At 41.8% G+C, this 26,478-nt stretch overlaps 1 protein-coding gene across 6 annotated transcripts in view; it reads left to right on the plus strand.

Moving 5' to 3' along the window:
* FOXN3 (forkhead box N3) overlaps positions 1-22,103 on the plus strand; it is a 407,081-nt gene extending 384,978 nt beyond the window's left edge. For all 6 annotated transcript variants that reach the window (XM_082383725.1, XM_082383724.1, XM_082383728.1 and 3 more), the window contains one exon: positions 15,306-22,103. In XM_082383725.1, the coding sequence (XP_082239851.1) occupies positions 15,306-15,846 (541 nt within the window). In that variant the 3' untranslated portion in view covers positions 15,847-22,103. The remainder of the gene's footprint in view (positions 1-15,305) is intronic.
* Positions 22,104-26,478: the final 4,375 nt, after the last annotated feature.

The raw sequence follows: 26,478 nt of genomic DNA on the forward strand, positions 1-26,478 counted from the left end.
GGTACAGACTTTCAGTTAGTCGTCTTTAGCATCTTTTCAGTGCCTTTGAAAGCAAACGAAGCTCTCCATGCGGCTCCAGCCATTCTCTCAGAGAAGGGAAGAGCCAGGCAGAGCGAAGGGAGGCCTGAGACCGGGCTGGCCCTTCAGCAGGAGCTGCTCCTAATTTTAATTCCTAATTTTAATTATTACCCTCATGGCATATATTATTGCAAAAATTTACTGATTAGCCTCTAGAAGCATTATGGAAAATATAATTTTTTTAACTGGTTATGTTCTGGTTAGAAGAGAACGTAGCACTCCAGCAAAACAATGATGTCTTGTTTCTGGTAAAAGAGTTCCTACTCATGCAGTCCAGCCAGAGCCTCACCTAGGCTCCTTCCACAGTAAAAGACCACAAACAGGTTCAGGGCTAGACCTATGCATCAGTCAGATCCAGTTGGGAGACAGAAGCCACACTAGGTACTCGAACAGAGAGACTTCAAAATAAAGAACCGTTAACCAGGTAGAAAGTTATTAACCAGGCAACTGGAAGGGTAACAGAGAACTCAGGGTGTCACGGAGGAAACAGTTGTAGGAAGCAGCCACGTGCCCTCGGGTGAGGTTGGAATGCCTGCCCCTCAAAGCTGGACCTCAGACCTCAGAGGAGGGGCTGGGGCTGGGATCCAGACCTCTTAGGAGGTACCACTGAGCTGGGCTGGAATCTCTGAGCTCAGAGGAGGGGCCCGTGGAAGGACCAGAGGCATCTCTAAGGAGAAAGCTCCTGCTGGTACACGTACCTCTCAGGGAACGTGAAGAAGTTGGGTCTCCAGCATTGGAAGAATCGCAAACTGGATTCAGCAGCTACTATAGGAATGGACTGGCGCTGCAGAGGGGAAGGGGCATTGCTGGGGTGATGCAGGAACAGGAAGGAGCGTGTCCCCTCTTCCTCCACCCCCTTCCCAGTCTCTCGAAGGCAGAGCCAGGAGTGCTGCAGAAATGTGGCTCGCCCAGCCCAGTCTGCCCCAGCTTACGACACACTACAGTAGGCTGGGATTGGGGCTGAGTGACAATAGCTTCATAACGTCTGTCCCCCTACAAAAGCACTCATAGTCGAAGGGTGACCTTCCTCAACATCACAGGAGGTTTAAGCAGAATCATTTCAGTGAAATGTACAACCGCTGTTTGCAGAAACAAGTTCCCAGTTGCATAAATAGAGATAAAGAAAACCATTGTGCATTAGCAGTCCATTATCCAAATACCAATTCTGCACTTTCCACCTCAGTTTAAGAGACATTAGTGAGAGGAATGTCACAGGCTCTGGAAGATCAGGGACCCTTGCTTATAATACCTTTGCCCTCTTTATGGCCCAAATAGGAGGCAGTGTGACACTTTCCGGAAAAATGAACATAAACATAGCTGGGTGGGTATTTGCAGGAGACTGTGTAAAACCGACTAAAAAGTGTTTGTAGGGGAGGGGGGGATCTTGTTTTGCTTTTTCACATTCATTGCAATTGCAATTTTTTTTAATTTGGCCAAGTGTCAGTTGAACCTAAATTCAACTAAGGTTAAAGGGAAAACAGTCCAGCGGAGAATAGAACAACAGCAAACGTCATCCGCCAGACCACATGGCAGTGACCACGGGTCCCTGGGGGTGTTCACATGTTTACAGGGGTTGCTGCCCCCATCAGTTCAGCTGGGGCTGGCAGGAGGGCCAGAAAGTCATTAGCACCCCCTGAAGACCTGTTTCCTACTCTGCTTTGTGTGACAGGTTTTCTGTGTGAGTCTAAGCAACTTCTCCTTAAGTGAAAATATTTGTCTTTCAGGGATTTTTTTTTTCCTCCATTGAGTGGCAAAGGCCATGTTTGTTTGTCTTAACTCTGAAACTGTTATTGACATAGATGAAGTGTTACTTTTATTAGCTGATCATTACACAGCTTGTATTTGCTGGGTTCCTTTGCATATAATTATGATGTGTAATCTCCTTGTAAGAGTATCTGTCAATAGTATAATTGACTTTACAGTGTTGACTTTTTACTCAATAACCTCAGGGATCGGCCCATCCTTAGACATTGGAAACCTGCTTATTTTTAAATTTGCTTGGGCAGAGACTCCTCAAGACCCATTATCCTCAAAATAACTGCTCCCACGTCTCATAGTTTTATGCCCGTGTCTTCTGCTGCTTGTCCAGTGAAATTCCTTGCAGAGAATACACTGAATGGGACAAACAAGTCTAGTCCAAGAAGAACTGTTTCTGGAACTCTTGGGAAATGGGAGCATAAGATTTCTTACATTCATAGAATTATGGGCTGCTTCCCAGGTACAGGCCATAGCAATCTCCTGGGTCTGAGCCACCTTGTTTTCAACTCTTAAGACTTTTTGACCCCAAGTGACCTCTCAGGTGGCAGAGAAAAATTAAATGTCCAGGGCTTGCCAGAGGATTGAGAGAGAACTGGTGGGAGGGCCATCCTTCATATGTCAAGAGAGCCCAGAAATTGCATGCATGAACTTGGGAACCAAGTTTCCTGGGTCCATAGCCTGCAGCTATGTGACCTTGGGCCAGGTGTACCTGGGCTTCTCACGAGAAAACCAGCACCTGCCTCATGAGTTACTAGGATTAACACACAGTTACATGCCTGGCGCACAGTAAACATTATACAGGTGTTCAATAAATAAATAATTAGAAAAACAAACAACCCTATTCATAAATGGGAAAGGACTTGAACAGACTTATGTCCAAAGAAGATACACAAGTAATCAATAAGCACATAGAAAAATGCTCAACATCACTAATCATTAGGGAAATGCAAATCAAAACTACAGTGAGATACCACTTAACCCCCATTAGGATGGCACTGTCAAGAAAACAGAAAATAACAAGTGTTGCCAAGGGTGTGGAAAAATTGGAACCCTTGAGCACTGTTGGTAGGGTTGTAAAATGATGCAGCCACTGTGGAAAACAGGATGGCAGTCCTCCAAAAATTAAAAATAGTAACTAACATATGATCCATCAATTCCACTCCTGGGTATATACCCAAAAGAACTGAAAGCAGGTTCTCAAAGAGATATTTGTACATCCGTGTTTGTAGCAGCATTATTCACACAGTAGCTAAAATGTGTTAAGCAACTCAAAAGTCCATCAGCAGATGAACAAACAAGCAAAATGTGGCATATATACACACAATAGAATATTCAGCCTTAAAATGGAAGGAAGTTCTCATACATGCTACAATATGGATGAACCTTGAGGACATTTATGTTAAGTGAAATAAGACACTCACAAAGACAAATACTGTATGATTCCACCTATATGAGGTACCTAGAGTAGTCTGATTCATAGAGAACGTAGAATGGTAGTTGCCAGTAACTATGGGGAGAGGGAATGGGGGGGTAAATTGTTCAATGGGGACAGAGTTACAATGTTACAAGATGAAGGGTTCTGGAGATGGATGGTGGGGATGTCTGCACAATGTTATGAATGTATTTAATGCCACTGAACTGTATGCTTCAAAAAGGTTAAGATGGTAAGGTTTTTTGTTTGTGTATTTTATCACAAACTTTTAAAAAGGAAAAAAAATGAAATGAGTAATGGGGAGAGCCTTATGGATTCATCCAACCTGCCCTCCACAGACCTTCCCAGGTCCCCTTTCTGGGTACCTGAAGCTCAGTCCCAAACCCCAGAAAAAGCTTTAGATTGGGCTTCTGTGCCACCTTGAGGACAGTGCACATTTGTGGCAAAGCCATGGTTTTGAGGAGTCATGACAGTAGTCTAAACCATAGCATGTTGTAAAATTATAAGGAAGTTCCATTTGATCACCACCTAAGGCTGCTTAATTTTATTTGGATCTCTAAGAACCTCAAGTGAAAACTCTACTTCCCGTGGAACAGGAAGCAAGACAGAAATTAATGGTTCTATACATACAAAAGATTAATACATAAGGTCCTGTCAATATAGAGTCACCAGGAAAACCTGTGTATCAGCTTTAGATCTACTCCTCATCATTCTCTTTGTCTTTCCCTTGGAGAAGATGTTTGTCACAGGAGTTTAGGAAGCCTGCAACCATCAGTTTTAAGATAGGGTGGGGACCAGTTATACAACTGGAGGGAAAGTTTGCCACTGATCTTTTTCTTTTGTATTGTATTTTGTTTTGTTTTTAAAAAACCAAGTACCTGTCAGATTTTATCTTCTGAAACCATGGTCTTTGAAGGCAATTCTAAAACTCAGTATTAGGTTATGCTTAGTGGTGGGAAGGAGAGGAGGAAATATTACTACAGGGAGCGGTTAAAGGGAAAAGGAAAAAACAATACCAGGAGGACAAAGGATACACAGGAGTTCCTACTAGGCTGCCGGCTTGGCTTTTTGTCTTGACTTCTGTCTCTTCTGGTCCAGAAATCTAAACAATGACCAGCAAGTTCCCTGTTTAAAATTTGATCAGCGTTCTGGAGCTGCTCCTCATGTTTTCAAATCAATGGCATTAGTTTGAAAGTCCAGGCGGCTTTTCCTATTGTATCTAAAAATCCTCTGCTCTCCCGGTATGCAGAACTGTGCCAAATGCAAAACGGTTCATAGAGGAGAGTTTTAGGATCATTCCTGTTGTGTTCTGCGATCTAGTACAGAGAGGGAGTCACATTTACCTCAGTCTTTTAAGGGGACAATTTGCAGCTCATGGGAGAAAATTGTGCTCCTTCCTGCCCCCGCCCTGGAGGTGACCACTGAGACAGAAGTTCTGGAGTTGAACCCATATGCTTCCTGGCAAGGGCTACCCAGCTGGAGCAAGCATCAGAGACCCCTGCACCTGCTATCTGAAAGATAACCATAATCCCAAATTTTGTATTTACTATTCCTAGGTTTCTAAAAGTATTTTTGATATCTGTAAATACTATATTTAGTTTTGCTTGGTTTTGAGTTTTATATAACTAGAATGATACTATGTGTCTTCTTTCCAACTTGCTCTTTTTATTCATTATTAAGTTTATTTGGTTTGCTGCATATAGTTGTAACTGATGATGATTTTCATGGCTGTATAATATTCCACTATGTGGCTATACCACAATTTTTTTAAAGACATTTGAATTGTTTATAGTTCTTGCTGTTACAAGCAAAGCTGCTATGGAAATTCCTATAGATGTCTCCAGTTTCATTTAAGATGCGTGTCCAGGTGTGGGAATTGTTGGTTTGTAAGGTATGAACATGCTCAGCTTTACCAGGCGATGACAAATTGTTTTCTAAAGTGCTTGTATCCATTTTTTACACTCCTACCAGCAGAGTATGATACTTCCCATTCCTCTTCATCTTCACAGACATTTGGAATTGTCATACTTTGCAATTTCAACCAATCTAGTGACTATGTGACAGTATCTCATTGCATTTTAATTTCCATTTCCCTTCTTACTAAAGATATTGCACAGTTCTTCATATATTTAATTGGCTGCTTGAATGTGCTCTTTGATGGATTGCCTGCTCAACATTTTTATTCATTTTTCTATCAGGTTGTTTCTCTTTTTCTTATCTTTGTAGGAGTTCTTTGTATATTCTGGATATTAATCCTTTATTGACTATATGTGTTGCTAATAACTCTTCTAAGTTTGTGGATGGTCATTTCACAGTCCATAATAATGTCTTTTGATGAACAGAAGCTCTTAATTTTCATGCTTAGTAATCATTTTGTAATGAAATCTAGTGTCTTTAAAAAGTCCCTGTTCCAAGATCGCATGGTCTTCTATAGTTTTTTTCTAAAAGATTTAAAAAGTTTTTCCTGCTCATTTAAATCTATAATCCATCTGGAATTAATTATTTGTATATTGATTTTTTTCCAGCAACCTTGCTAAATAAAATAAACCACCCTAGTAACTTTAATAATTTATCTGTAGATTCTTCTATGTATAAAATTATATCTTATATAAATAATGGTGTGGATTTTTCTAATTCTTACATCTTTTATTTTTCCTGTCCCATTGCACTTAGGACCTCTGAGTAAAAGTAATGATAATAGACATCTTTATATTGTGTCTTATTTTAAAGGGAGCTATGTTATTGATGAACAATTGATAGAATGTTTCTTATAGGTTTTTTTAGGAAATATACTTTATCATAACAAAAAAAATTCCTTCTAGTTTTGGCTTGCTATGATACTTTATCATAAATGGTTGTTGAATTTCATCAATGAAATGTTTACATCATTTAAGATAGCTATAAATTTTTTCTCTCATTGTTTTTTACTTGGTGAATTACATTATAAATTCCCAATTTTGAGTAAAATCTGCATTTCTGATATGCTTATGATACATTATATTTTTTACATATTGCTAGTGTTGGTACACTAACATCTTATGTATGAATTTTGTGTATTTGTCCATGTCCATGTTTCTCTAGTGCTATTTTTATCTAGTTTTCGTGTCAGGATTTCATTATTCTCATATAATGAGTTAAAGAGTATTCGCTATTAGATTCTCTGAGATTAGGTAAGATTGGAATTATCTATTGCTTAATGTTTGATGGAACTTACTTGCAAAACACTGTGGAGCTGGTGTTTTCTTTGTGGGGTGATTTTTAACTATTGATTTAATTTTTTTAATGATTATAGTATAACTTATTTTTTATTTCTTTTTAAATTCATTTTGGTAACTCTAGGGATTTGTCCATTTCACCTGTTTTCAAAGATGTTGGCATAAGGTTGTATCTATTCTCTATTTCATCGATTTCTGCTACTTTATAATTTCCTTTCTTTCTTTGAGCTTATTCTTTTTTGTTGTTGTGGTCTGGATTGGATATTTTTATTTTAAACTTTTCTTCTTTTTATATAAAAGTTTAAGGTTATAATTTCCTTCAAACTACTGCTTAGTTGCATCTGTAAGTTTTGATACCTTTTATTTTCATTATTGTCACAGGTTCAAAGTATTTTCTGATTTCCATTTTGATTCCTTCTTTGACCCATACATGTTTTTAGAAGTGTGTCTTTAAATTTTCAAACCTAGGAGGAGGTGGTTATTTCTTATTTTTGCTTTTAGTTACCTCTTCAACATTGATTATTAATTATAATGCATTGTAGTCAGAGAATTGACCTGTAAGGTACTGCTTTTTTGATATTTGTGGAGACTTGCTATGTGGTCTAGTAGTGTATATCAGTTTTTATAAATATTTTGTGTGTGCTTCAAAATAATATACCTTCTCCATTATGAGCACATGTTCTATGTGTGTCTATTAGATCAAATCTACCTATTAACCATGTCTGTGTGTGTCTTGGGAGGGGGGTGGTGGAGGGAAGGAAGGAGGGAGGGAAGGAGATGTGGGTTTGATCATTTCTCCTTATAGCTCTTCCAATTTGGGGTGTATTTTGAAGCTATCTTATTGGAGGTCTCCATGTTTAGAACAGTTATATCTTCCTGGTGAATTGAACCTTTATGAATGTTTAATGACTCTCTTTATCTGTAATAGTGGTTTTTGCCCTAAAAATCTATCTTATCTGGTTTTAATGTAGCTACACCAGCATGGCACAGTGTTTTTCCTCCTTTTACTTTTAACCTTTCTTAATCCTTATGTTTTCGGTTCATCTCTTATAAGCAGCATATGGCTTTTTAAAAAATCTGTGTAAATGATCTTTACCTTTTAATGAAGATTTTTAGCCCATTTTAAATGACATATTTGGATTTATTTCTACCATCTTAGTTTGCATTTGTTTGTCCCCCCTTTTCCAGATTCCTTTCTAACATTGTTTTAAATTGATCATGATTCTTGCACTCCTCATTCCTTTTTCCCCTCTTCTGATGGTTTAGAAATTATATATATTTTTCTCTTCTTTTAGTGTTGATCCTAGAACTTTTAACATGAATATTTTAAAATGTGTAGAGTTAATCAGTATCTTTAACCTCCTGATCAATACAAGTCCCCTGGATTTCTTTAAGTTCTGTTCTCTCCACCTCCCAGATGATATGCTACATTTGTCTAGGGCTTTAGTTCTACTTCAGTTTCTTGTTTGTTTGTTTTCTTTAAGTCAGTTGTTATTATAGTCAACCCTCCGTATCCACAGATTCTGCATCCATAGATTCAATCAACTGCTGATAGAAAATATTCGGGGAAAAAAAAGAATTCCAGAAAGTTCCAAAAATCAAAATTTGTTTGCTCTGTGCACCAGCAGCTATTTACATCGCATTTACATTGTATTAGGCATTATCATTAATCTAGAGATGATTTGCAGTGTATGGGAGGATGTGCGTAGGTTATAAGCAAATACTATACCATTTTATATAAGGGACTTGAGCGTTTGCAGATTTGGGTACCTGTGGGGGCCCTGGAACCAAAACCCCACAGACACCAAGGTACAACTCTATTGTATTGTCTGGTCAATACTTGATTACATTTTCTTTGCTTATTTTTTTTTCTTGCATCTGAGACCTTTCTTTTTGTTTTTCATTTTTATTTTACATTGGAGTGTAGTAGATTTACAATGTTGTTAGTTTCAGGTGTACAGCAAAGTGATTCAGTTATACATACACATATATCTATTCTTTTTCAGATTCTTTTCCCATGTAGGTTATTGCAGAGTACTGAGTAAAGTTCCCTATGCTATATAGCAGGTCCTTGTTGATTATCTGTTTTATATATAGTAGTGTGTATATGTTAACCCCAGCCTCCTAATTTATCTCTCCCCTCCACCTTTCCTCTTTTGTAACCATAAGTTTGTTTTCTAAGTCAGACCTTTCTTTTTGGATCATTTTCTTTTTTTTCCTGAAAAATATTCTTAAGAAGTTCCTATAGATGAGTATCTGCTTTTAATTAAAGTCTTGAATTTTTGTCTGAAAATGTATTTATTTTGCCTTCATTCTTAGACAATAGTTTTGTAGTTTGACAGTTATTTTTTTCTCTTTCACTTTGAGAATATTGTTCCACCTTCATCTGTGTCATTGGTTTTATCTTAATTGCTACTTCTCCTTAGGTAATGTGTTTCCTTTCTACTCCTTTTTTTTTTTTTTTGTATTGTCTGTGGTGACTCTGATGTATCTAGATATGCATTTCTTTTTATTTATCCTCCATGGGACTTGTTGGCTTTCTGAATCTGAAGATTGGTAACTTTCATCAAAACTAGAAAATTCTCAGCCATTTTCTATTCTGGGATTGGATCTTCCCCATTTTTCCTTTCACCCTGGAACTCCAGTTAGATTCATATTGGATCTTCTTACTATGTGCCATATTACCCAATCTCTCTTCCATATTTTCAATCTCTTCATCTCTCTCTGCTGCATTTTCTATCATATCTTTAGCTCCATCTTTCAATTCACTAATTTTTTTTTACTTTTTTTTTTTTTTTACAACTCAATTACATTGAGTTTTTTAATTTCAGGGATTATATTTTTTCAGCTCTAGAAATTCTATTTGATGCATTCCAAAACCTGTCTGCTTGGTTTTAATAATCCAGTCTTTCTTTCTAATATTTGTCAATTCCCTCTTTTATTTTTTTATACATAGTTTACATTCTGTGCCTAATTATTGCAATATATTCAGACTTTGCAGTTCAGATTCTATAGGATGTTTTTTCTGTTGTCTCTTTATGGTGGCTTATTTCTTTTGTGTTTAATGATTTTTTTTTTTATTGTGATCCTATGTTCCTTAAAATCTTATCTGTGGGAATTCTTTGTGGCCTGGGTTTAAAGTATGTTCTTCCAAAAAGGGTTTGTATTTTCTTCTAGTAGGCACAACTGGGCACTTGAAACTAAATTTAGCTTAAGGTCTTTTGGTCCACACAGTAGAATTCTGGCCTCATACCCACAAGACTTCAGGCTTGTGGTTAAAAATTCTCAAGGGAGGCTTTTCTTGTCTCCAGTTCCATCTGGAGCTGAGGTCAAGGCTGGCTTTTATCCCCATTGTCTGCCTGTGAGGGGCAGTTATTTTTCCCTAGGATCTCATTGAAGGCATCATCATTCAAGGGTCCTAGCTTTTTATGTGGCATTTTTACATTTATACGTTCCTAGTGGCCTGTTTGGTGATTTTAGGTTATGAGCTTCTACTTGAATGTCTGATTAAACTTGATATACAGGAATCCTGATGGCCTCAATGTGGCTTGCTTTCTTCAAGAGAGCATTTGCTTTTAAAACTTCTGCTGGTAGCCTGGGGACCAATGCATCCAAGGCCACTTTAACCCCCTCAAGGGGCCACAGAAACCCGGGAGCTGCCAAAATCAACCCTCCTGCCGCTCCCTCCCCCTAAGATTGGGCTCTTGTCCCAGGGCTAGAGGAGACATTTGCTTCATGAAAACCCTGCCTTTCTTGGTTGCCTACTGCTTACATTTCAGATTCTGTCCCGTTTTTTTTTAGATTTTCGTCTGTGTGTGTGTGTGAAGTTCTTTCGGTACATGTGCATTTATGTAGAGCTCTAAGAGTCCCCTTATTTTCCAGGGAACCCAGCAATGACTCAGAAATATGTTGCTGCCCTTTATCCAGGATCTTTTGTATGATAGTTGGAAGAATGCCTTCTAAATATCTTCTCTGCCAACTGGCTGGAAATGGAAACTTCAGGTCATCTCTTGTCCTCTGTGTCTTTCTACCTACAGTCGGTTTTGGACAGAAGCGCCGCACTTCGAGTGCTGCTTCTATAATCCCATTAATTGCACCTTCTTCTTTTCACAGTTGGCAAAAGACCAGTGTTCTCAAGTAAATCCCTAAGGAGGACAACTTCACCCTCAATGCTAGCTAGGTTTAAAACCACCAGCTCCAGAGAGAACCCTAGTACACAAGTGAAAGGTGGAGACAACACTGATGAGATCAATACTGATGATACGATAATGGAACAAATCATGAACCCGTACAAAACCCAGCAAAATGGCCATGTCTGATCAGAAGCTATACCTTAACTTGTTAGTTGCAAGCGTTGCTCATTGTCGGCCTGAACTAATGTGATTTCTCACCTTTTATGTTCAATATTCCACCCCCCCCACCCCCCGCCGATTTGACGAGAGAATGAATACCAGGTTTATATTTGAGATGAATAACATGTGGTTCTGTGACGTCCTAGTAGAATCAGGTGGCTTTAATTTATGCTAACATGAGTGTTGTGAGTATTGTTACATAGAAACTCAGCTAAAGCTGAAAAATGGCAGGCATTTCAGATGTATCGGGTGTTCATTTTAATGAATGATTTTTAAGGAGGTGGTTAGAAATCCCCCTTCCAACATGCCCAGGATGCCTGGTTTCTTCTTTTAAAGTAGTTCGCTCCCTGGAATGACAGCCCCTGCAGCAGGAGGTCTCTGACACCAAGTCAGTGCAGCCAGCTTGTCCCACCACGAACGACATTGCATCGAGTGATTAATAATTGAAGGAGCTTGTCGCTTCCTGCTGAGTTTGTGTGTAATTTATGGATTATGAGCCCATGCTAAAATCTCAGGGAAAGCTAATTGTATCAATATCAAGTGTGAGAGAGATGTATTTATATTTTAATTCTAACTCCGTGACGTTACGTCTGTGTACCTGTTTTCATCCAGAAATACTGTCAAATGGTAAGGTGTTTCCTGTCTTCATCACAGTAAGCTTCCTTCCTGGGGAGGACAGGGAGACATTTAAATTTCCTGTTTGAACCGTCTTTGAGAACTAGCAGGGCCACCTCGGACAAGTCACGGGGCTCCCTGTGTTTATTCTGTTTGTCTGTCTGTGAGGTGGTTGAGTGGGGCCAGCGTTGCAAGATGTGGGTTGTGGAATCCCTGTTGATGTGCAGTGTGTTTCCAGGAGGAACCAGGGACCCTGCACTACACAACCTTGAATTCATGAGCTAGGGAAATGATTTGCTTTTCTCTTCTCCTTCAATTCCTATGATGCCTTTAAGAAGAAGGTCTCAGTGTGATTCTAGTGTGTCTTGAGTGCTTCTCTCATGCTTGCTTATATCCTTGTTGTATTTTTTTTAAGTATAGTTGATTCACAATGTTGTGTTAATTACTGCTGTACAGCAAAGTGATTCAGTTATACTCATATATACATATTTTTAAATATTCTTTTCCATTATGGTTTATGCTTGCTTATATCCTTGAAAGAGAAAGAGAGAAAAAGAAGTTCTCAGGCTCAGAACCTTCCCTCTTATAATAGCATGGAACTGAAATGTACCATTGCTTTCATTCTGGTGTATTTCTCCCACTCCTCCACCCTGCACCCCAAACGTTTTACTTAAAAATATGTTTCACCTGTGGAAAAAAAAGAAAGAGAAGCACAATGAACACCATATATACCTTTCACCCAGATTCACTAAGAATTAGATTTTTGCAACACTTGCCTTTTTCTTACTCTTTTGCTCCCGGAATTCTCTCCCTCTCCATCTCCCTCTTCATACGTGCTCAGAGAGGTATCAAATTCTGCTTAACTGTGGTAGTGAAGTGAATCATAAGGTCCATGTTGTTAAAAAAAAAAATAAGGATTCAGAACTGAATTGATTTTCTAAAAGCCAACCATCGCCCAGTCAACTCATCCAAGTATAGTTGGGTTCATTCAGAACCCTTTTAGGTTAGTTCAGTAGACTAATGATTTGGGGATTTCACAGGAGTTACCTGCAACAGCAGCAATCCTGAGAACCATCGTACGGGACTTTCATTTTCCTTTGCTTTAATACCTCTTCATAGCTACCTGTACAATTCATTACATTTACCCAGTTTCGTGTTCGGTAATACCGCACAGGAATCTTGCCCTAGCCACTTTTGTGCATCCAAGACACAGCCAAAAAACAGGAAGTCTGCAGAAAACATATCGCAGAGACCATACCCCAAAGCACAGGGGCCGTCTTTACAGGCAAGCCCGTGAGGAATTTCTGTCTCCGAGCCTCTTCCCTCTTACTTTATGCTGCGTTCCCATCAGCTTGCTGACCTGGCCTAGGAACAAAATGGAACTGCTTGGGGCAGCAGAGAAAGCTCTGGGCAGGCAGACAGCAAGAGAGGAGACCGTGTCAGAATTCTCAGGCACCCCTAAGAGCCGTCTTCTGTGCTTGGAACTTTTCATTTTATCGTCACATAGCCCCATAAGGCAGATGAGGCGCCTGTAGAAGGTCTCGCTAATAAACAGTGATGGGATGTGAACCCCAAAGTCCGTCTGTCTTGAAAAGCAGGCTGTTTCTATAAGGACTTTGGGGAGGGGGTGTCGATCTGGGATCACAGAGTGCAAGACAGATGCTGGGACCCTTCTGGGGCCTGCTAGGATTTTATCATACAAATGCACACATTGTCATTGTCACGGTTTATCGTGATGATCTTAAGGCATCTGGCAAGGATGGAATTTTGGTAACGGCCCTCATGAATTTTGCTGGTGCACATTACGGGGGGCGGGGGGGTTCCTCAGCACCAGCTTAAATTTAACGGAGCACCAGAAGGAAGGAGACGCCTGCTACACCGTTTACACCAAGGACTCTCCTCGCCTCTTCCTTTCTCTTTGGCCTGCAGCAGGATCTCCCTGAGCCTCGAGGCCCACAGGGGTGGCAGGAGAGAAAGGGAAAGGGCTCCAGACTGACTCTCATTGGAGGGCCCACCCCATAGCCTTTCTGCCGGGGCCGCTGCCTCAGGGAGTGTCTGGGAAGGCGTGCTGGTGGAGACCCACAGCCATCTCCCCAGACTTCCTACTCTCTGCCAAACAATCCCATCTGCTCCGACACTTGCTCGGTGTATGTGTGTGGGTCCACTCCGTGCCTGGCACAGTGCTAGCCCCTGAGGACAGACCAATGACTGGACCCTGCCTTGTGGCGCTAACTCTCTAATGGGAACCACCGACACTGGACATCACCCCACGATCATAATGATGATGGGAAGTGCTGTCTCTGGAGGGAACGTAGGGTGCTTACAGTTGGGGCTGTGTAGGAAGGAAAAGTGTGCCCATCTTCCCAAGATCTAGAAATATATCACCAGTGGATGAGTCTCCGGGAGATGGAGCCAACATGGTACAGTGGAACATTTTCCTCCCTGCCCAGAACCTCCGGCCCTCACATCCAAGGCCAGATGCCACGTCTTCCACAAACCTCCTTGTGCCCTCCGTCTGCCCCCTCCAGCTGTAAGTAACCCTCCCCACCTGTGGGTGTTCATCTCTGATCACTGCCTCTCATGAACACCTGTGTGCCAGGCGCCATCAGAACTACGGCTGCCGTGCAGGCAGGATTGGTGCTCATTCCACAGTGTATGGCCGAACCAGGAATAAGCATGACAGTCCTTGCTGCTATGCCAGGCGCTGGTGCAGGTGCCGGCAGGCGTTCGCCCACATCCTCAGCCCAACAACCCCGTGAAGCAGGGGGCAGGTACTATACCCACTTTGCCAATAAGGAAGCGCAAGGGAGGTCAGTTCACTGCTCAGACATATGGACACGATAACATGATCAGAGGTGTGATGGGTGCTATCGGGTCCCGATGGGAATATATAGCAGGTGACCTAGTTATAGGGGAATCAGAAAAGAGTGAGAGTCGGTCTGATGATGTTACAAAGAGCTCAAGCTTAAGAGTTTGGTTCTCATCCCAACTCTGCTACTCATTAGCTGTGTGGCTTTAAGTAGATTACCAGACGTCTCCAGACCTCACTGCCAGCATCCGTAAAATAAGGATGCTAATATAACCACTTTATATAGAGTTAAACGCAATCATCTGTGCAGACGCAGCAGGGCGCCTGGCAGGTGGTAAGTTTAGTAGATGGTAGCTTATTGCTGTCTCGTCTGTGATCTAACCGTGACTCGCTTCTCTGTTCATCTGTGCACATCTTTGTGACAGTCTGGATTTGATTCCACCTCGGATGCCTCCCCCCGGGACCCTCCCTAAGGCCGTGCATTTATATTAGGTGTGCAGTGAATATTTGTGGAATGAATGAATGAGGGAAGGGACGCAGGAGTGAGTAGCTGTCACCACATGGCAGGTATCTCTTTTTCCTGAACATCAGATTTAGTCTTCCAACAAAAGGCTCCTACCAGAGCTGCTTTAGAACAGAGCGGGCTTTTTTCTCTGAAGTACCCAGCCAACATCGCCCGGTGGTGTCTCCTCCGCAGTGTTGACGGGTATGTGAAACCAAGCACAGCTTGATTTTTATGGTTTAATAGAAGGGATGGCGCTTCCACCGCTGTCACTTCAAACGAGTGTTGTTTTGATGTCTCAGCTGCACAACTTGAGTGAAAATGTCAATGATAGGAGATAAGCAGGGAAGACGGAGGTGTCAGGATTTAGGACCCTGTCTTCAAAGCAGACCCACCTGTTGGCACATCGCCGGACTGGATGTCAGAGCGTCTGCTGTGGGAACTCAGGGGGCCGCTGGGCGTCTCATCACAGGGGTTTAATCCGTGTCCTCTCTTGTCTCCCGTCCCCCGCCCCTCCCCCCCACCACTGTCCCCGTCCCCGCAGGAATGGCCTCACCGGCTGCCGGATGCGGACTGAGAGCGAGCCGTCGTGCGGCTCCCCGGTGGTCAGTGGAGACCCCAAGGAGGACCACAACTACAGCAGTGCCAAGGCCTCCAGCGCCAGGAGCACCTCGCCCGCCAGCGACTCCGTCTCCTCCTCCTCGGCCGACGACCACTACGAGTTTGCCACCAAGGGGAGCCAGGAGGGCAGCGAGGGCAGCTTCCAGAGCCACGAGAGCCACAGCGAGACGGAGGAGGATGGCAGGAGGCGCAGCCCGAAGGAGGCCAAGGATGCTCTGGGGGACAGCGGCTACGCGTCCCAGCACAAGAAGCGCCAGCACTTCGCCAAGGCGAGGAAGGTCCCCAGCGACACGCTGCCCCTCAAAAAGAGACGCACGGAAAAGCCCCCCGAGAGCGATGACGAGGAGATGAAAGAGGCGGCGGGGTCACTCCTGCACTTGGCGGGGATTCGGTCCTGTTTGAATAACATCACCAATCGGACGGCAAAGGGGCAGAAAGAACAAAAGGAAACCACAAAAAATTAAAAACAAGTCACTGATTTGTTTTGAACTTAACGGCCATTTGGTTTCAGCATGTCAGGAGATTTCTAATGATTTGTGGCAATATCAGCAATTTATTATTATTTTTTTTTTTTTTATTTTTTTGGTTTGGTTTTCTTTCTTTCTTTTTCTTTTTTTTTTTTTTTTTAATTTGCCCCCCTCCTTTGTTTTGGACCCTTAAGAATTTTATGTTTAAAGGAGATTGAAGCCATAGAACTCATATTGACACTCAGCTGTTTTACAAAAGCTTTTCATTATCTGAAGACAAAACCGAAAAAGCCAAAATTACCATTGCTTCCTCCAGCTTGTCAGAAACCCGTGGCTGAATCCACAGGGATGGCAACGATAATGCCACGGGGATACACATCTGGCACTTAGAAGGCACGTGTGCAAAGTAACCATCGATCAGGCCCAACCTTTAGGTTTAAAAGGTCAGGATGTGCACCCAGTTGGGTTCGCTGAGTGAATGCACATAAGGCAACTGAGGAGAAGGAAGGCCACCTGGTCCCCCTAGGAGCAGACCCAAGCTCGCGGCACTGGGCATCGAATTGTGCCAGGAAAACCCCTGGCATTGCCCCAAGCGTGTGATGCAGGGGTGGGGGGGCTGTCACCAATCCTCTGTGCTTCTTAACCGTGAAGCCTAATAGCATCTTCCGGGGTGGACACTGGACCATTCATGTTCAACAGGTGAGAAGAAACTGGGTCAGTTTTTAGTGATGTTGCTAATCACTGAATTCTGTTCTACATTAAATGAAGAGAAGGTTCCACAAGCCATAAGCCTGAAGGTTGGTCCTGCACACACGTGCGTGCACACACACACACACAGACACACCACACACACACACACACACACACACACACACACAGAAAGAGAGAAAAAAACTGATGCAAAAAACAAGCTATGTCTTCTTAACTGCCCAAGTGAAAATCAAGTTCCAAGAAATTACAGTAGCTGTTAACGAAGGAAATCATGGTACAAATCTTTTTCTGTCTGTCAAAACCATTTGATCCAAGTGAAAACAAAACAAAACAAAAAGCTACAGAACCTGCCATTAGTATTGTGGTGTACTTTTAAAAGATGAAAGGCACATTGATGGACAAACTAAAGTAAAACATGGCAAAAAAGAAAGGAAAACAAATTCCTATACTGCCCTCAAAATGGAGTTTGCAATTAGTGTCAGTCAGGATTCATTTTTGCGAAAATCAATGATTTCCACATTCAGCCAGTGTAGCCAGCAGAAATTTCTGATCCACAATGCATGGAATTCCTTTGAAAAAAGAAAAAAAAAAAATCACAAAAATACGAACTTTTTTTATTCAAAAATAAAGTTCTTGTAAGGTAAACAATGTATTTAGCATGAAGCATGAATTATTTTCATATAAATATAGAAAATAGAGAAAAGGCTATGCCTCTAATTTTTAAGCCCTTAGGCTTAGAGGTTCTTTTGGTTTTCTTCTTTTTTTCCTTTTATTTTCCTTTCCTTTAATTTTTTTCGTTGTTTTCCACCCCCCCCCCCTTTTTTCCAATTATTTTGTTTTTGTTTTTTGAAGCAGGTGTTTAAGGTTTAACCTTCTTCAGGGACAAATTCTGACTGTTGGGGAGCTTACTCTGCAATACAAAATCTCTTCATGTTCTGGTAGGGCCTGGATGGTGGAGCTCTGCACTGCCTTGTCTGCACTTCAGCCCCAACCCCCTCTGATTCTCTGTTGAAAAGTGTGTCCTTTCTCTTTGTCTGTACATGTTTACCATGACGCAATAATTTGAGGGCAAACTTAGTAGTGAGTGTGTATGATAGAATCAAGAGAATTATGGGACGCTGACTTGAGAAAACCATGACCGTGATTTGGTTTCGAGGAAAAAGGCAGTGAATAATTATGCAAATTCACCAGGAGAAGGGGAAACACACTAATGGGCCTTATTGGATGAGGGTGTGAGTTAGGGTACACGTGAAGGAGGAAGTGACACGGGTGTTGGAAGGACCAGCCCCAGATGTTTTCCCTTGACGCCATCTCATGGTGGGAAGGAGGGGCTGGCCATCTCTACCACCCGGGCACACGAACCAACCTGGAATGAAGCCCACCTAGATTGTGAGCGCTGAATCTAGACAACCAGATGATGCCACGCAGACCAGAAACTCCTGTTATCTTTGCCTAAAAGAAATGATTTGGGGAGATCCAGAGAACCCTCTAAAAGAATTTGATCTTCCACCCACATGGAAGGGAATTTTAAAACATAAACAAAAATGCCCACTCCCATGGCTCAAGATACGATGGTGAGGGAGAGGGAGGGAACTGGGGTGATCTTGATTTTTAAAATAGGACAGGGTGGGCCATTGTGGAGCCCATCTATCTGCCAGCACCAGGCACTGCCAGAAGCTCCATCAGCCAGGACGGTGGAAATTAACTGGTGCATTATCTTCCTCCGGGTTGCTGATGAGAGAACCTGAGGAAAAAAAAAAAAAAAAGATCTACACCCCCACACAGGTCAGATTCATTACCTGAACCTGAAAACTTCCAGCACACTTGTTCAGGGTGTAGATGGGAATAAGGATGTCTTTTTGAAGTGCTCTGTTCCCTCTGTCTGCCCAAACATCTGACACCCCAAAAGCCATCCACAGCTGCGGGACCTGGGCGACACTTTTTGTGTTGTCACCTGACTGAGCCCACCTCAGTCTCCCACCCTCACCCCACCCCCAAGGTCAAATTCAGACTTCCCTCCTGAAAGACAGAGGTAAACATCCAGGACTGTTTCTGGCAGGGGATTTCTTCCAATTCAACCCCCACCGTGGGCTGTCTCCCCTCATTTCCTTTTTCTAAAGGAGCAAAGGCCTCTTTTAGAAAATAATAAAATGCAATGTGTGTGATTTACTTTTCTGATCTCTTTGAGAAATAGATAAATATCTTATAAAAGTGTGTTCTTAACTCCAGAACCACTCTTTTTGCATAAATACCTCATCGGGCAGCTTTCTAAGTGTTATTTTTCCTGAGTCTCCCTCAGTCCCTTCATAGGAGCCGCTGGGAGACCTAGGGGAAACTTTAGTGAGGGTACTTTTTTCTATTTTTCTTCTGTTTTTGGAGGCATACACATTATGCATAACCAAAACAATGGCTCAATTGTGTTTAACTTTGTATTTTGATTGTTGAGAAAAAAAAAGTATCGATGTGTATGTGGCCGTTTGTAGTGAATTCATTGCAGAATCAGGTTGTCCATGTCCTTGCCAAGCCAAGGGGCAGGAGGCACCCTCTCTCACCCCCTCCTCCAAGAGCAGTAGAGAATTTAAGCACAAGCCTATTTGTGAAAGAATATTTTGCTCAAGTGTAATCACTTTAGTCTTGGAATTTCTTCCCAAACGTCAGGTGTTCTTTTAGCTTCCAAACTAGCCTATGTACTCATTAGTCTGACAAAAAATTGCCTGAGCACCGTTCCAGGGGTGTGGTGTTTTTGCTTTCATTTCTCCTGCTGGGAGAAGTGGCGTTTCATGTGTCATTCCAGTATCTCACATACTCACGTGGGGCAGGGGGGAGGGGAAAGTGGGGAACTATAGCAATATTTGAAGATGCTTTCGGAAAACAAACGTGAACACATCCGTCGGCACCACGACATCTACAGTTACTTGCTGTTGGTCCTCGGACACATTTAAGAGAAAGAGATTGTAAGCTCTTTTTTTCTTAAATGATATACACGTAGACAGTTATTTTTATGCTTCTACAGTTGTCTTTTATCTTTACCTAGTATTATGTGGAAAAGGTTTGCATCATAGATTTTTTCCCAGCCTTATGATATACCCTAAGCTCCTACTTTCCTTCCCCCTCTCTAAGCAGTATATATACGTTCAAGAGTTCTTTGGTAAAACTGTCTATCTGAAGCTAAGATGAACCCAACCCACATCGAGATGGTGGTGTGAGAAAACCCTGGCCAAGACAACTGTAGCAGGTTTTAGTCTTGGGGCTGAGTTTTTAGAAGGGATGTGTGGGAGGCTTGTCCTAAGAGCTGATTTTCAGCGTGTCTAGCCCTTGCTAGGCATGGCTGTGAATACCACGGGGCCACTGGAGAAGGCCGTCGCACTGAATGGTGGTCTCACCCCAGACGGCTTCAGGCTGCGGGCTCTGTAGAGTGAAAACCGTCCGGGTGGCTTTTGTGCCCAACTCAGTCCTGGGACGCGGCAGGACTGCTCAGCACCAAGTGCTACGAGGTCCTCCTTTCGGTGACCGCCACTCCCCGTGTGCGTGCGGGCCCTTGGCCTCTGTCATCAAAGGGCTCTTGGAGAAGGAATCAGAGTTATGTACAAGTGACCTACATGGGAGGGTTTTCCATACGGGATTGGATTCAACTCAATGTGACTTCTCTTTCCCTTTTAAACTTGATTCAGGTTGGGACTCGTATCTTTCTGGTGGATCACAGCTGCCCAGATGTTGCCTTTTTCTTTTTTATGTTTCTGTAGAGGAGTATTTTTCTTTCATCTTCAGGATTTTTTTTTTTTTTTTTTTTTTTTTTTTGCCACCAAAAGAACGCATTTGAACTCTGTGTCCCCTCTTGATTGTGACTTAACCAGTGTTGACAGTTAAATCCTTTGTGTCGTAGGTCCCAGCTCGAATACTATATCAAACACTGTTATGCACATAATGCAGCACTGTGATCTAATTTAAATAATACTTTTTTATTATTTATACTACTATATATAATATACATCAACACTTTTGCTATATAACCTAAGTGATAACCCTCTTTTTAGTTACCTGCCAAAACTCGGGACTTTGGTTTATATCGCAGTTAACACAGTTACAAAGTTGTAATGGTGTCTTTTTTTTCTTTTCTTTGTAACGGAATGTGTAAATCAAAGTATATACGTTGTGTGGTGTTCCCCCTTCTGGAATCCCATGAGGATTTACACATGGCATTCAGTGTTCTGTATAGTCCCGCCTGCCTTTGTGAATTCATCTGTCAACCCCTCTTCCTTTGAGAGAGAGCCGGTGACGGTGGTAAACTCCTGTTCTCTCTCTCTCTCCCCTACTGGTTATTCTTGAATTAAGCACAGACTGATCAGCTCCGTTGCTTTATCATGAATATTGCGTGTGACCTTGCAATTCTTCCACAGTTCAGCAAACAAGTGCTAGCTTCACTGACCAAAAATTAAGGAAGGAAAATCCGATTTTTAAAATGATCCATCTTTTAACAGCCGAAACCAATGTGTCTATGGTGCTGCATTTTGCTGTCTGTCCGACTTTTGAAATCAGACTTGGGTGAAAGATCACTTCTGACTTACTGTGATCATGCTCACAAGTACCCTTCCTGTTCGTTTTGTTAGTGTTGAAATCAAGACTATTTATTTGGAATAGATGCAACAGTGTTTTCCACTGTATTTCATTTGCAAAAGTTGAGAATGGCCTTCCCTACTTTTTGCAAAGAGTTAATATTCCATATTGGATTCTCAAAGACTTCGATATGGTGAATCTATCAAACCTAGAAATTGTCTTTCATCCTTTCATGACTGTGGCCTGAGTTCCCAACCCCTCCCTTTTTTTTTTAGATGAAACTCTTAGCACAATTTCAGTTATTTAAACATTCAGCATTTCTTGAGTATGTATGTTGAGACATCGACGCTCACAGCTGATTCAGTAACCAGTTTCCTGCTGTCATTCACACTCACTACTTATACTGCCATGGTAACAATGTGGAAGAAACAAGTATCCGTGTGTGTCTGGGAAGCATTATACACTTGTACATTTTTTTATACTCTGATTCTGTAACATTTCTCAGTTCTGCTTTTGTTTTACAGAAAAATAAATAAATAAATAACAGTGATAAAGCAATCAGAAGACAAGAGGTTTACTCTCAATACTTAGGGTCATGTGACCTCTGGCCAATAGACCTCGATGGCCAAATTCATTTACTAGAGTAATAAGGTTTCAAAAGCCAATTTTTTTCAGTATTTTTTCTGTATGAAACTGCCAATATCATGAACAGAAAGGGAGAACCGTAGAGGAGACAGTGATATTCAGCTGCGTTTGTGTTACCTAGAGGAGCAGTGTGGAAGCAGGCACAATCTGCCGAAGTTTAGGGACCTGATGGTGTTGCTCTGGAGGCATCCATACTTGCATTTCGCATTCTTCATATGTAATCATATTGCCAAAGACAAACTATTTCATCATTTATTGTAAATAACACTTTTCCCCAGACCTACCATAACGTTTCTGTGATGTATTGTCTTCCAGTTGCAATAAAAATTACTGAGTTGCATCAATTGAAGAAAAATGCCACGTAGTATTGTGTGCACTGCGTCTCCATATGCAAACGCTGAGCAGTAAAATCATTTATATTTCTTACCTGCACTAGGGTATGTGTTCTGTTTTTTACGGTCTGGTGTTAGAGTCTCCACTGTACTTATCTGTGCCTATCCTCATGCATTCTTCTTTTTCAGTAGCAAATCACACACCTTTTGCAAATACACAGATTCACAGCCTAAGGGTGGGCTCACCTGTGGAACCCGGGAGAATTCCAACTCTGACCTGAAGAATTGTTGGACAGCAGGCCTCCTGCCACGAACCTTAGAGCTTGTGGTTAAGAAAGATTGTGCCTTTCATTTGGAAGTTGTCAAACAATATACTAAAATTATACAATGGGGCTGGAGCCTGCCAGCCTATCCCAGGTCCTGAGGGCTTCTTAGGATAACTTTCCTAACCCTGAGACTCTGACCTTCCAGGACTTAATCCATCACCACTCAAGGGCCAAACACATGCCCGAAGAGCCACAAAGGATCTGGATGGGAGAGGAGTGGTTGGGACAAGTAATAGGTCCCAGGGCACCAGTCACCATGCTGGAGGAGTAGAAAGGGTGTTCTTTCAGAGTTCTGGTTCCTTTTGTGATGGTTGTTCTAGCGTACTATGTCCATCTGTAGATCTCACAGTAGCAGCAGCAACCCTCGTAGACCTGGTCTCCACCGATACCCTTCTGCTGGACCCCCATACTCACGGGTGTCTTCTAGGTGCCCAGGCTGTACCTCCTGTGGTCAAGGTGTTACTGCAAAATCACTTCCAGTGGGCCTGCTGGAATGGATTCCCAGCAAGGCTTCTCAGAGTGGTCGCTCCAGGATCCAGTGTGTTTGCTAGGGTTGCAGCCATGTCCATTTGCACTGCTGGATTCACCTTCAAAGCTGTGATGCTCCCTCCTGGTTGACAGATCTTCAGTATTTCAGGGGAATTGATTGGGAGGAATAGCAGAAAGCCATTTGGGTCAAATCTGATGAATCGGGTAGTTGACCAAGTTGGGTATGACAGTACCAAATATAAAGTGTGGCCACCCGCCATAAAAAGCCCATATCACACATATTTGGTAAGTGATTCTCAAGGTGTCTGAAGACAAGACAGCCAGTTAGATTATCAGAATATCTGAGGGAACTCTGTCAAGATGATAACACCTCCAAAATTCTGATCTGACCTCTGGGGGACATTGACAATTCCACAGAAGAGAGGGAAAAAATCTGGTCGTTGTTTGTTACCTGCAGTGAAGACCACAATGGGGGGCCTCTGGGCTATAAGATGGTATAAATGGGAAAGGAGACAGGTGAAAAAGGTGGAATTGAAATCACACTGTGTGACAATAGAATAAAACTGCCACCTAAGTCAAATTCACCGTATTAGGTATTGCACATTATTTTTGTTCTTTTCTAATTCAAGAAGCATTCCTTTAGCACCCACTCTATCCCAGTGACCAATGGACCACAGTAACAAGGTGAGCCAGTCTGGAAGGGACTTGAAAGCTAATGGAAGAGGAGCTGAGTTGCTGGGAAAGCATATGCTCAGGTGCTTAGATGATGCCCCAGAGGGGTTGGGGCCAGTCTTTCTGGAGCAGAGCTTCCCAAGGGTTAAGCAGTGGCGATCTTGTTGAAATAAGTTCAGAGTATTGTCAGGTGACTGATTTGAAAGGACAGCACTCGCATGTCTCTGAGCTGCTTCTACGTGTGTTCAAGCAGCTTTACTTCCTTACCTTGTATTCATGTGCCTCTCCATCTGTGTCCTCTGCGCTCATCAAAATGGGGCCACAGCCTCCCTCTTCAACTCACTCTCCAATTGCTCCAAAAGAAGTAAACAAAGGAATGACCAGTGTCTTCATTTTATTAAAAGCAGCTTGGTATAAATGCAAAGAAAGAGGAAATCAAAAGTACTAATAAAGCTCACACTCATAAGTGACTTTTATTCTGTGGTTTAACAGCAGCGTTTGCGATTCTGTGCCGTGCATTTGGCTGCGGAACTGTATGTCTAATGTTTTGTGTTTCCTTTGAGCAAAACTACAAGATTCTAGACTCTGCCTTGAGGATGTAATTATGTGCTGGATAGATGCCTCATTTGCATATTTAAGTAACATGCAAGCTCTCTAATGTTTAGGTAATCTAGATGTGGGCTCTCTCTGCTACTTAAAAATTCTTCCTGGACAATTGAAAATGGAATATTTTCTGAAAAGATCAGACGACACTGTCTGCAAAGTTGTATGAATCCTCAGAGCAGTGAAACTACCCACCCACCACCCGTGCCCCGGTACCTCAGGGACCACAGAGGCCATTTGGCGTGTTGACGCTGCACTGGTGGCATGAGTGAAGGTGATCAGTGCTGCTGCCCCTGACCAGTTTCTCTTCGCCTCTTGACTGCTCTGCCTGATGAAAGGAAGTGTTCTGAACTAAGAAGTCACCATCCTTCTAGAAAGTTCTGAACAGATGAGGGCAATTTCAGAGGGAGTCTGGCATGACTAGGAGACTTTTGTTTATCACCGGAAAGCTCATGTCTGTCACCCTGCTTCTCAGATCCCCTAGGAATCAAATGGTCTTGTAAGTACACAAACATAAATGTGTTTTGACCATTTTAAAATCGATTGGGATACAAAACCAGAGGTTCAGGAACTTGGTAAGGACCACTTTTTTTTTTTTTTTTAACATCTTTATTGGAGTATCATTGCTTTATAATGGTGTGTTAGTGTCTGCTTTGTAACAAAGTGAAGCAGCCGCGTAGCACAGGGAGATCAGTTCGGTGCTTTGTGACCACCTAGAGGACCGTTTTTTTTTTCTTTTACCCTACCCAAGTACGTGGGGATTTTCTTGCCTTTTGGGAGGTCTGACGTCTTCTGCCAGCGTTCAGTGGGTGTTCTGTAGGAGCAGTTCCACGTGTAGATGTATTTCTACTGTATCTGTGGGAAGGAAGGTGATCTCCGCGTCTTACTCTTCCGCCATCTTGCCCCTACTCTCCTAGAGGACCGTTTTTTAAAAGACTCAAATATAAGTGAATAAATCAGCTTATTGAACGTCTACCTCTTCCCTTTGTTTCGTGTGAATAAACCCAGAACAGTGCTTTAAATAATACTCAAACAACGGTATCTTGAGTTGCAATCATTTGGGGCATTTTGGGATAAAGTTTCCTAATGTTTTATATTACTCCATAGTAAAGTACTTATGGAACATATGGCTAAATCTCCTTCAAAATGCAGCAATTTATTTGAGAAGAATCAAGGAATTCTATTTTTTCTCATCTGTTACTCATCTCAAAACTGATTTCTAGAAATATGTCATATGGATGAAACACTGTATGATGAGGGAAGTCTGAAAACAAGACAGTGGCTGATGTCTTAATCCCACTGGGATGCAGTTTCTTCATTAAATGCGTCCATTCTAGTCACATCATAAAACTGGAAGGGACATTGGGGACTGTTGAGTCCAAACACCCTGTTTTATAGACCTGGCAGCTGAAGCACAAAAAAGTTAAGGGATTTACCCAAGATGACACAGCTGGCTAGTGGCAGACCTGGACTCAAGAGGAAAGTTTCCTTCTTATCTTTTGTTATATCCATCTATTTGGTATGTAATTATAATCATCACATCCCTAGAATTTCATAGCTGGCAATTCCCCACACATACACACTTAATATCGTGTCCTATGCATTTTGCCTACAGCTGTAGTGAAAATGACTATCTTTGTAAATGATATATAACACTCTGTTGAGTAGGTGGCCTGTCATCTTCAACTGTTACCTTCCTTTTCATTGTTTAAATTGCTTACAGTTTCTTTCTATTTTAAGTAATACCACAATGAAGATCTTCAGGCAAGTGGCTATTTGCATATTTTCAACTTGTCTTTTGGTTAGATAGCCTGTTGGACTATTGGAACAAAAGTATTATCAATGTTACAGTGCTTTATATACAGGCTTTCCAAAAGGCATCAGTGCCGACAGCAATGAATGAAAACCCCAATTTCATTGCACCCTTACCAACATTGGAATTTATTTTTCTCTTTAATTTTTGCTACCAGACAAAAGTAGTATTTTATTGCTTTTTTTTTTTTAATTGAGGTTTAATTGACAATTTAGTACGGTTTGAGTTTTCATTTAATTACTAGCGAAGTTACATGATTTCCCATCATTTCCTGGCCACTTATTTTCTTCTTTCTGAATCATCTGTAACTGACTCTTCAAGAGTTGAGGAGAAAGAAATGAGATTCATAGCCTCTTTTCTAGCAGTGTTCCTGATTAGCCATTAAATGGTGCCATGATGACCAAACACATCAGCTGTCCCCAGATGGTCCTCTTTTCTTCAGACACTCTAATTGTCCTTATAGTGAGACAAATTCCACCCCCTA

This window comes from Balaenoptera borealis (genome assembly GCF_965194805.1).
Source record: "Balaenoptera borealis genome assembly, chromosome: 3".
Lineage (NCBI taxonomy): Eukaryota > Metazoa > Chordata > Mammalia > Artiodactyla > Balaenopteridae > Balaenoptera > Balaenoptera borealis.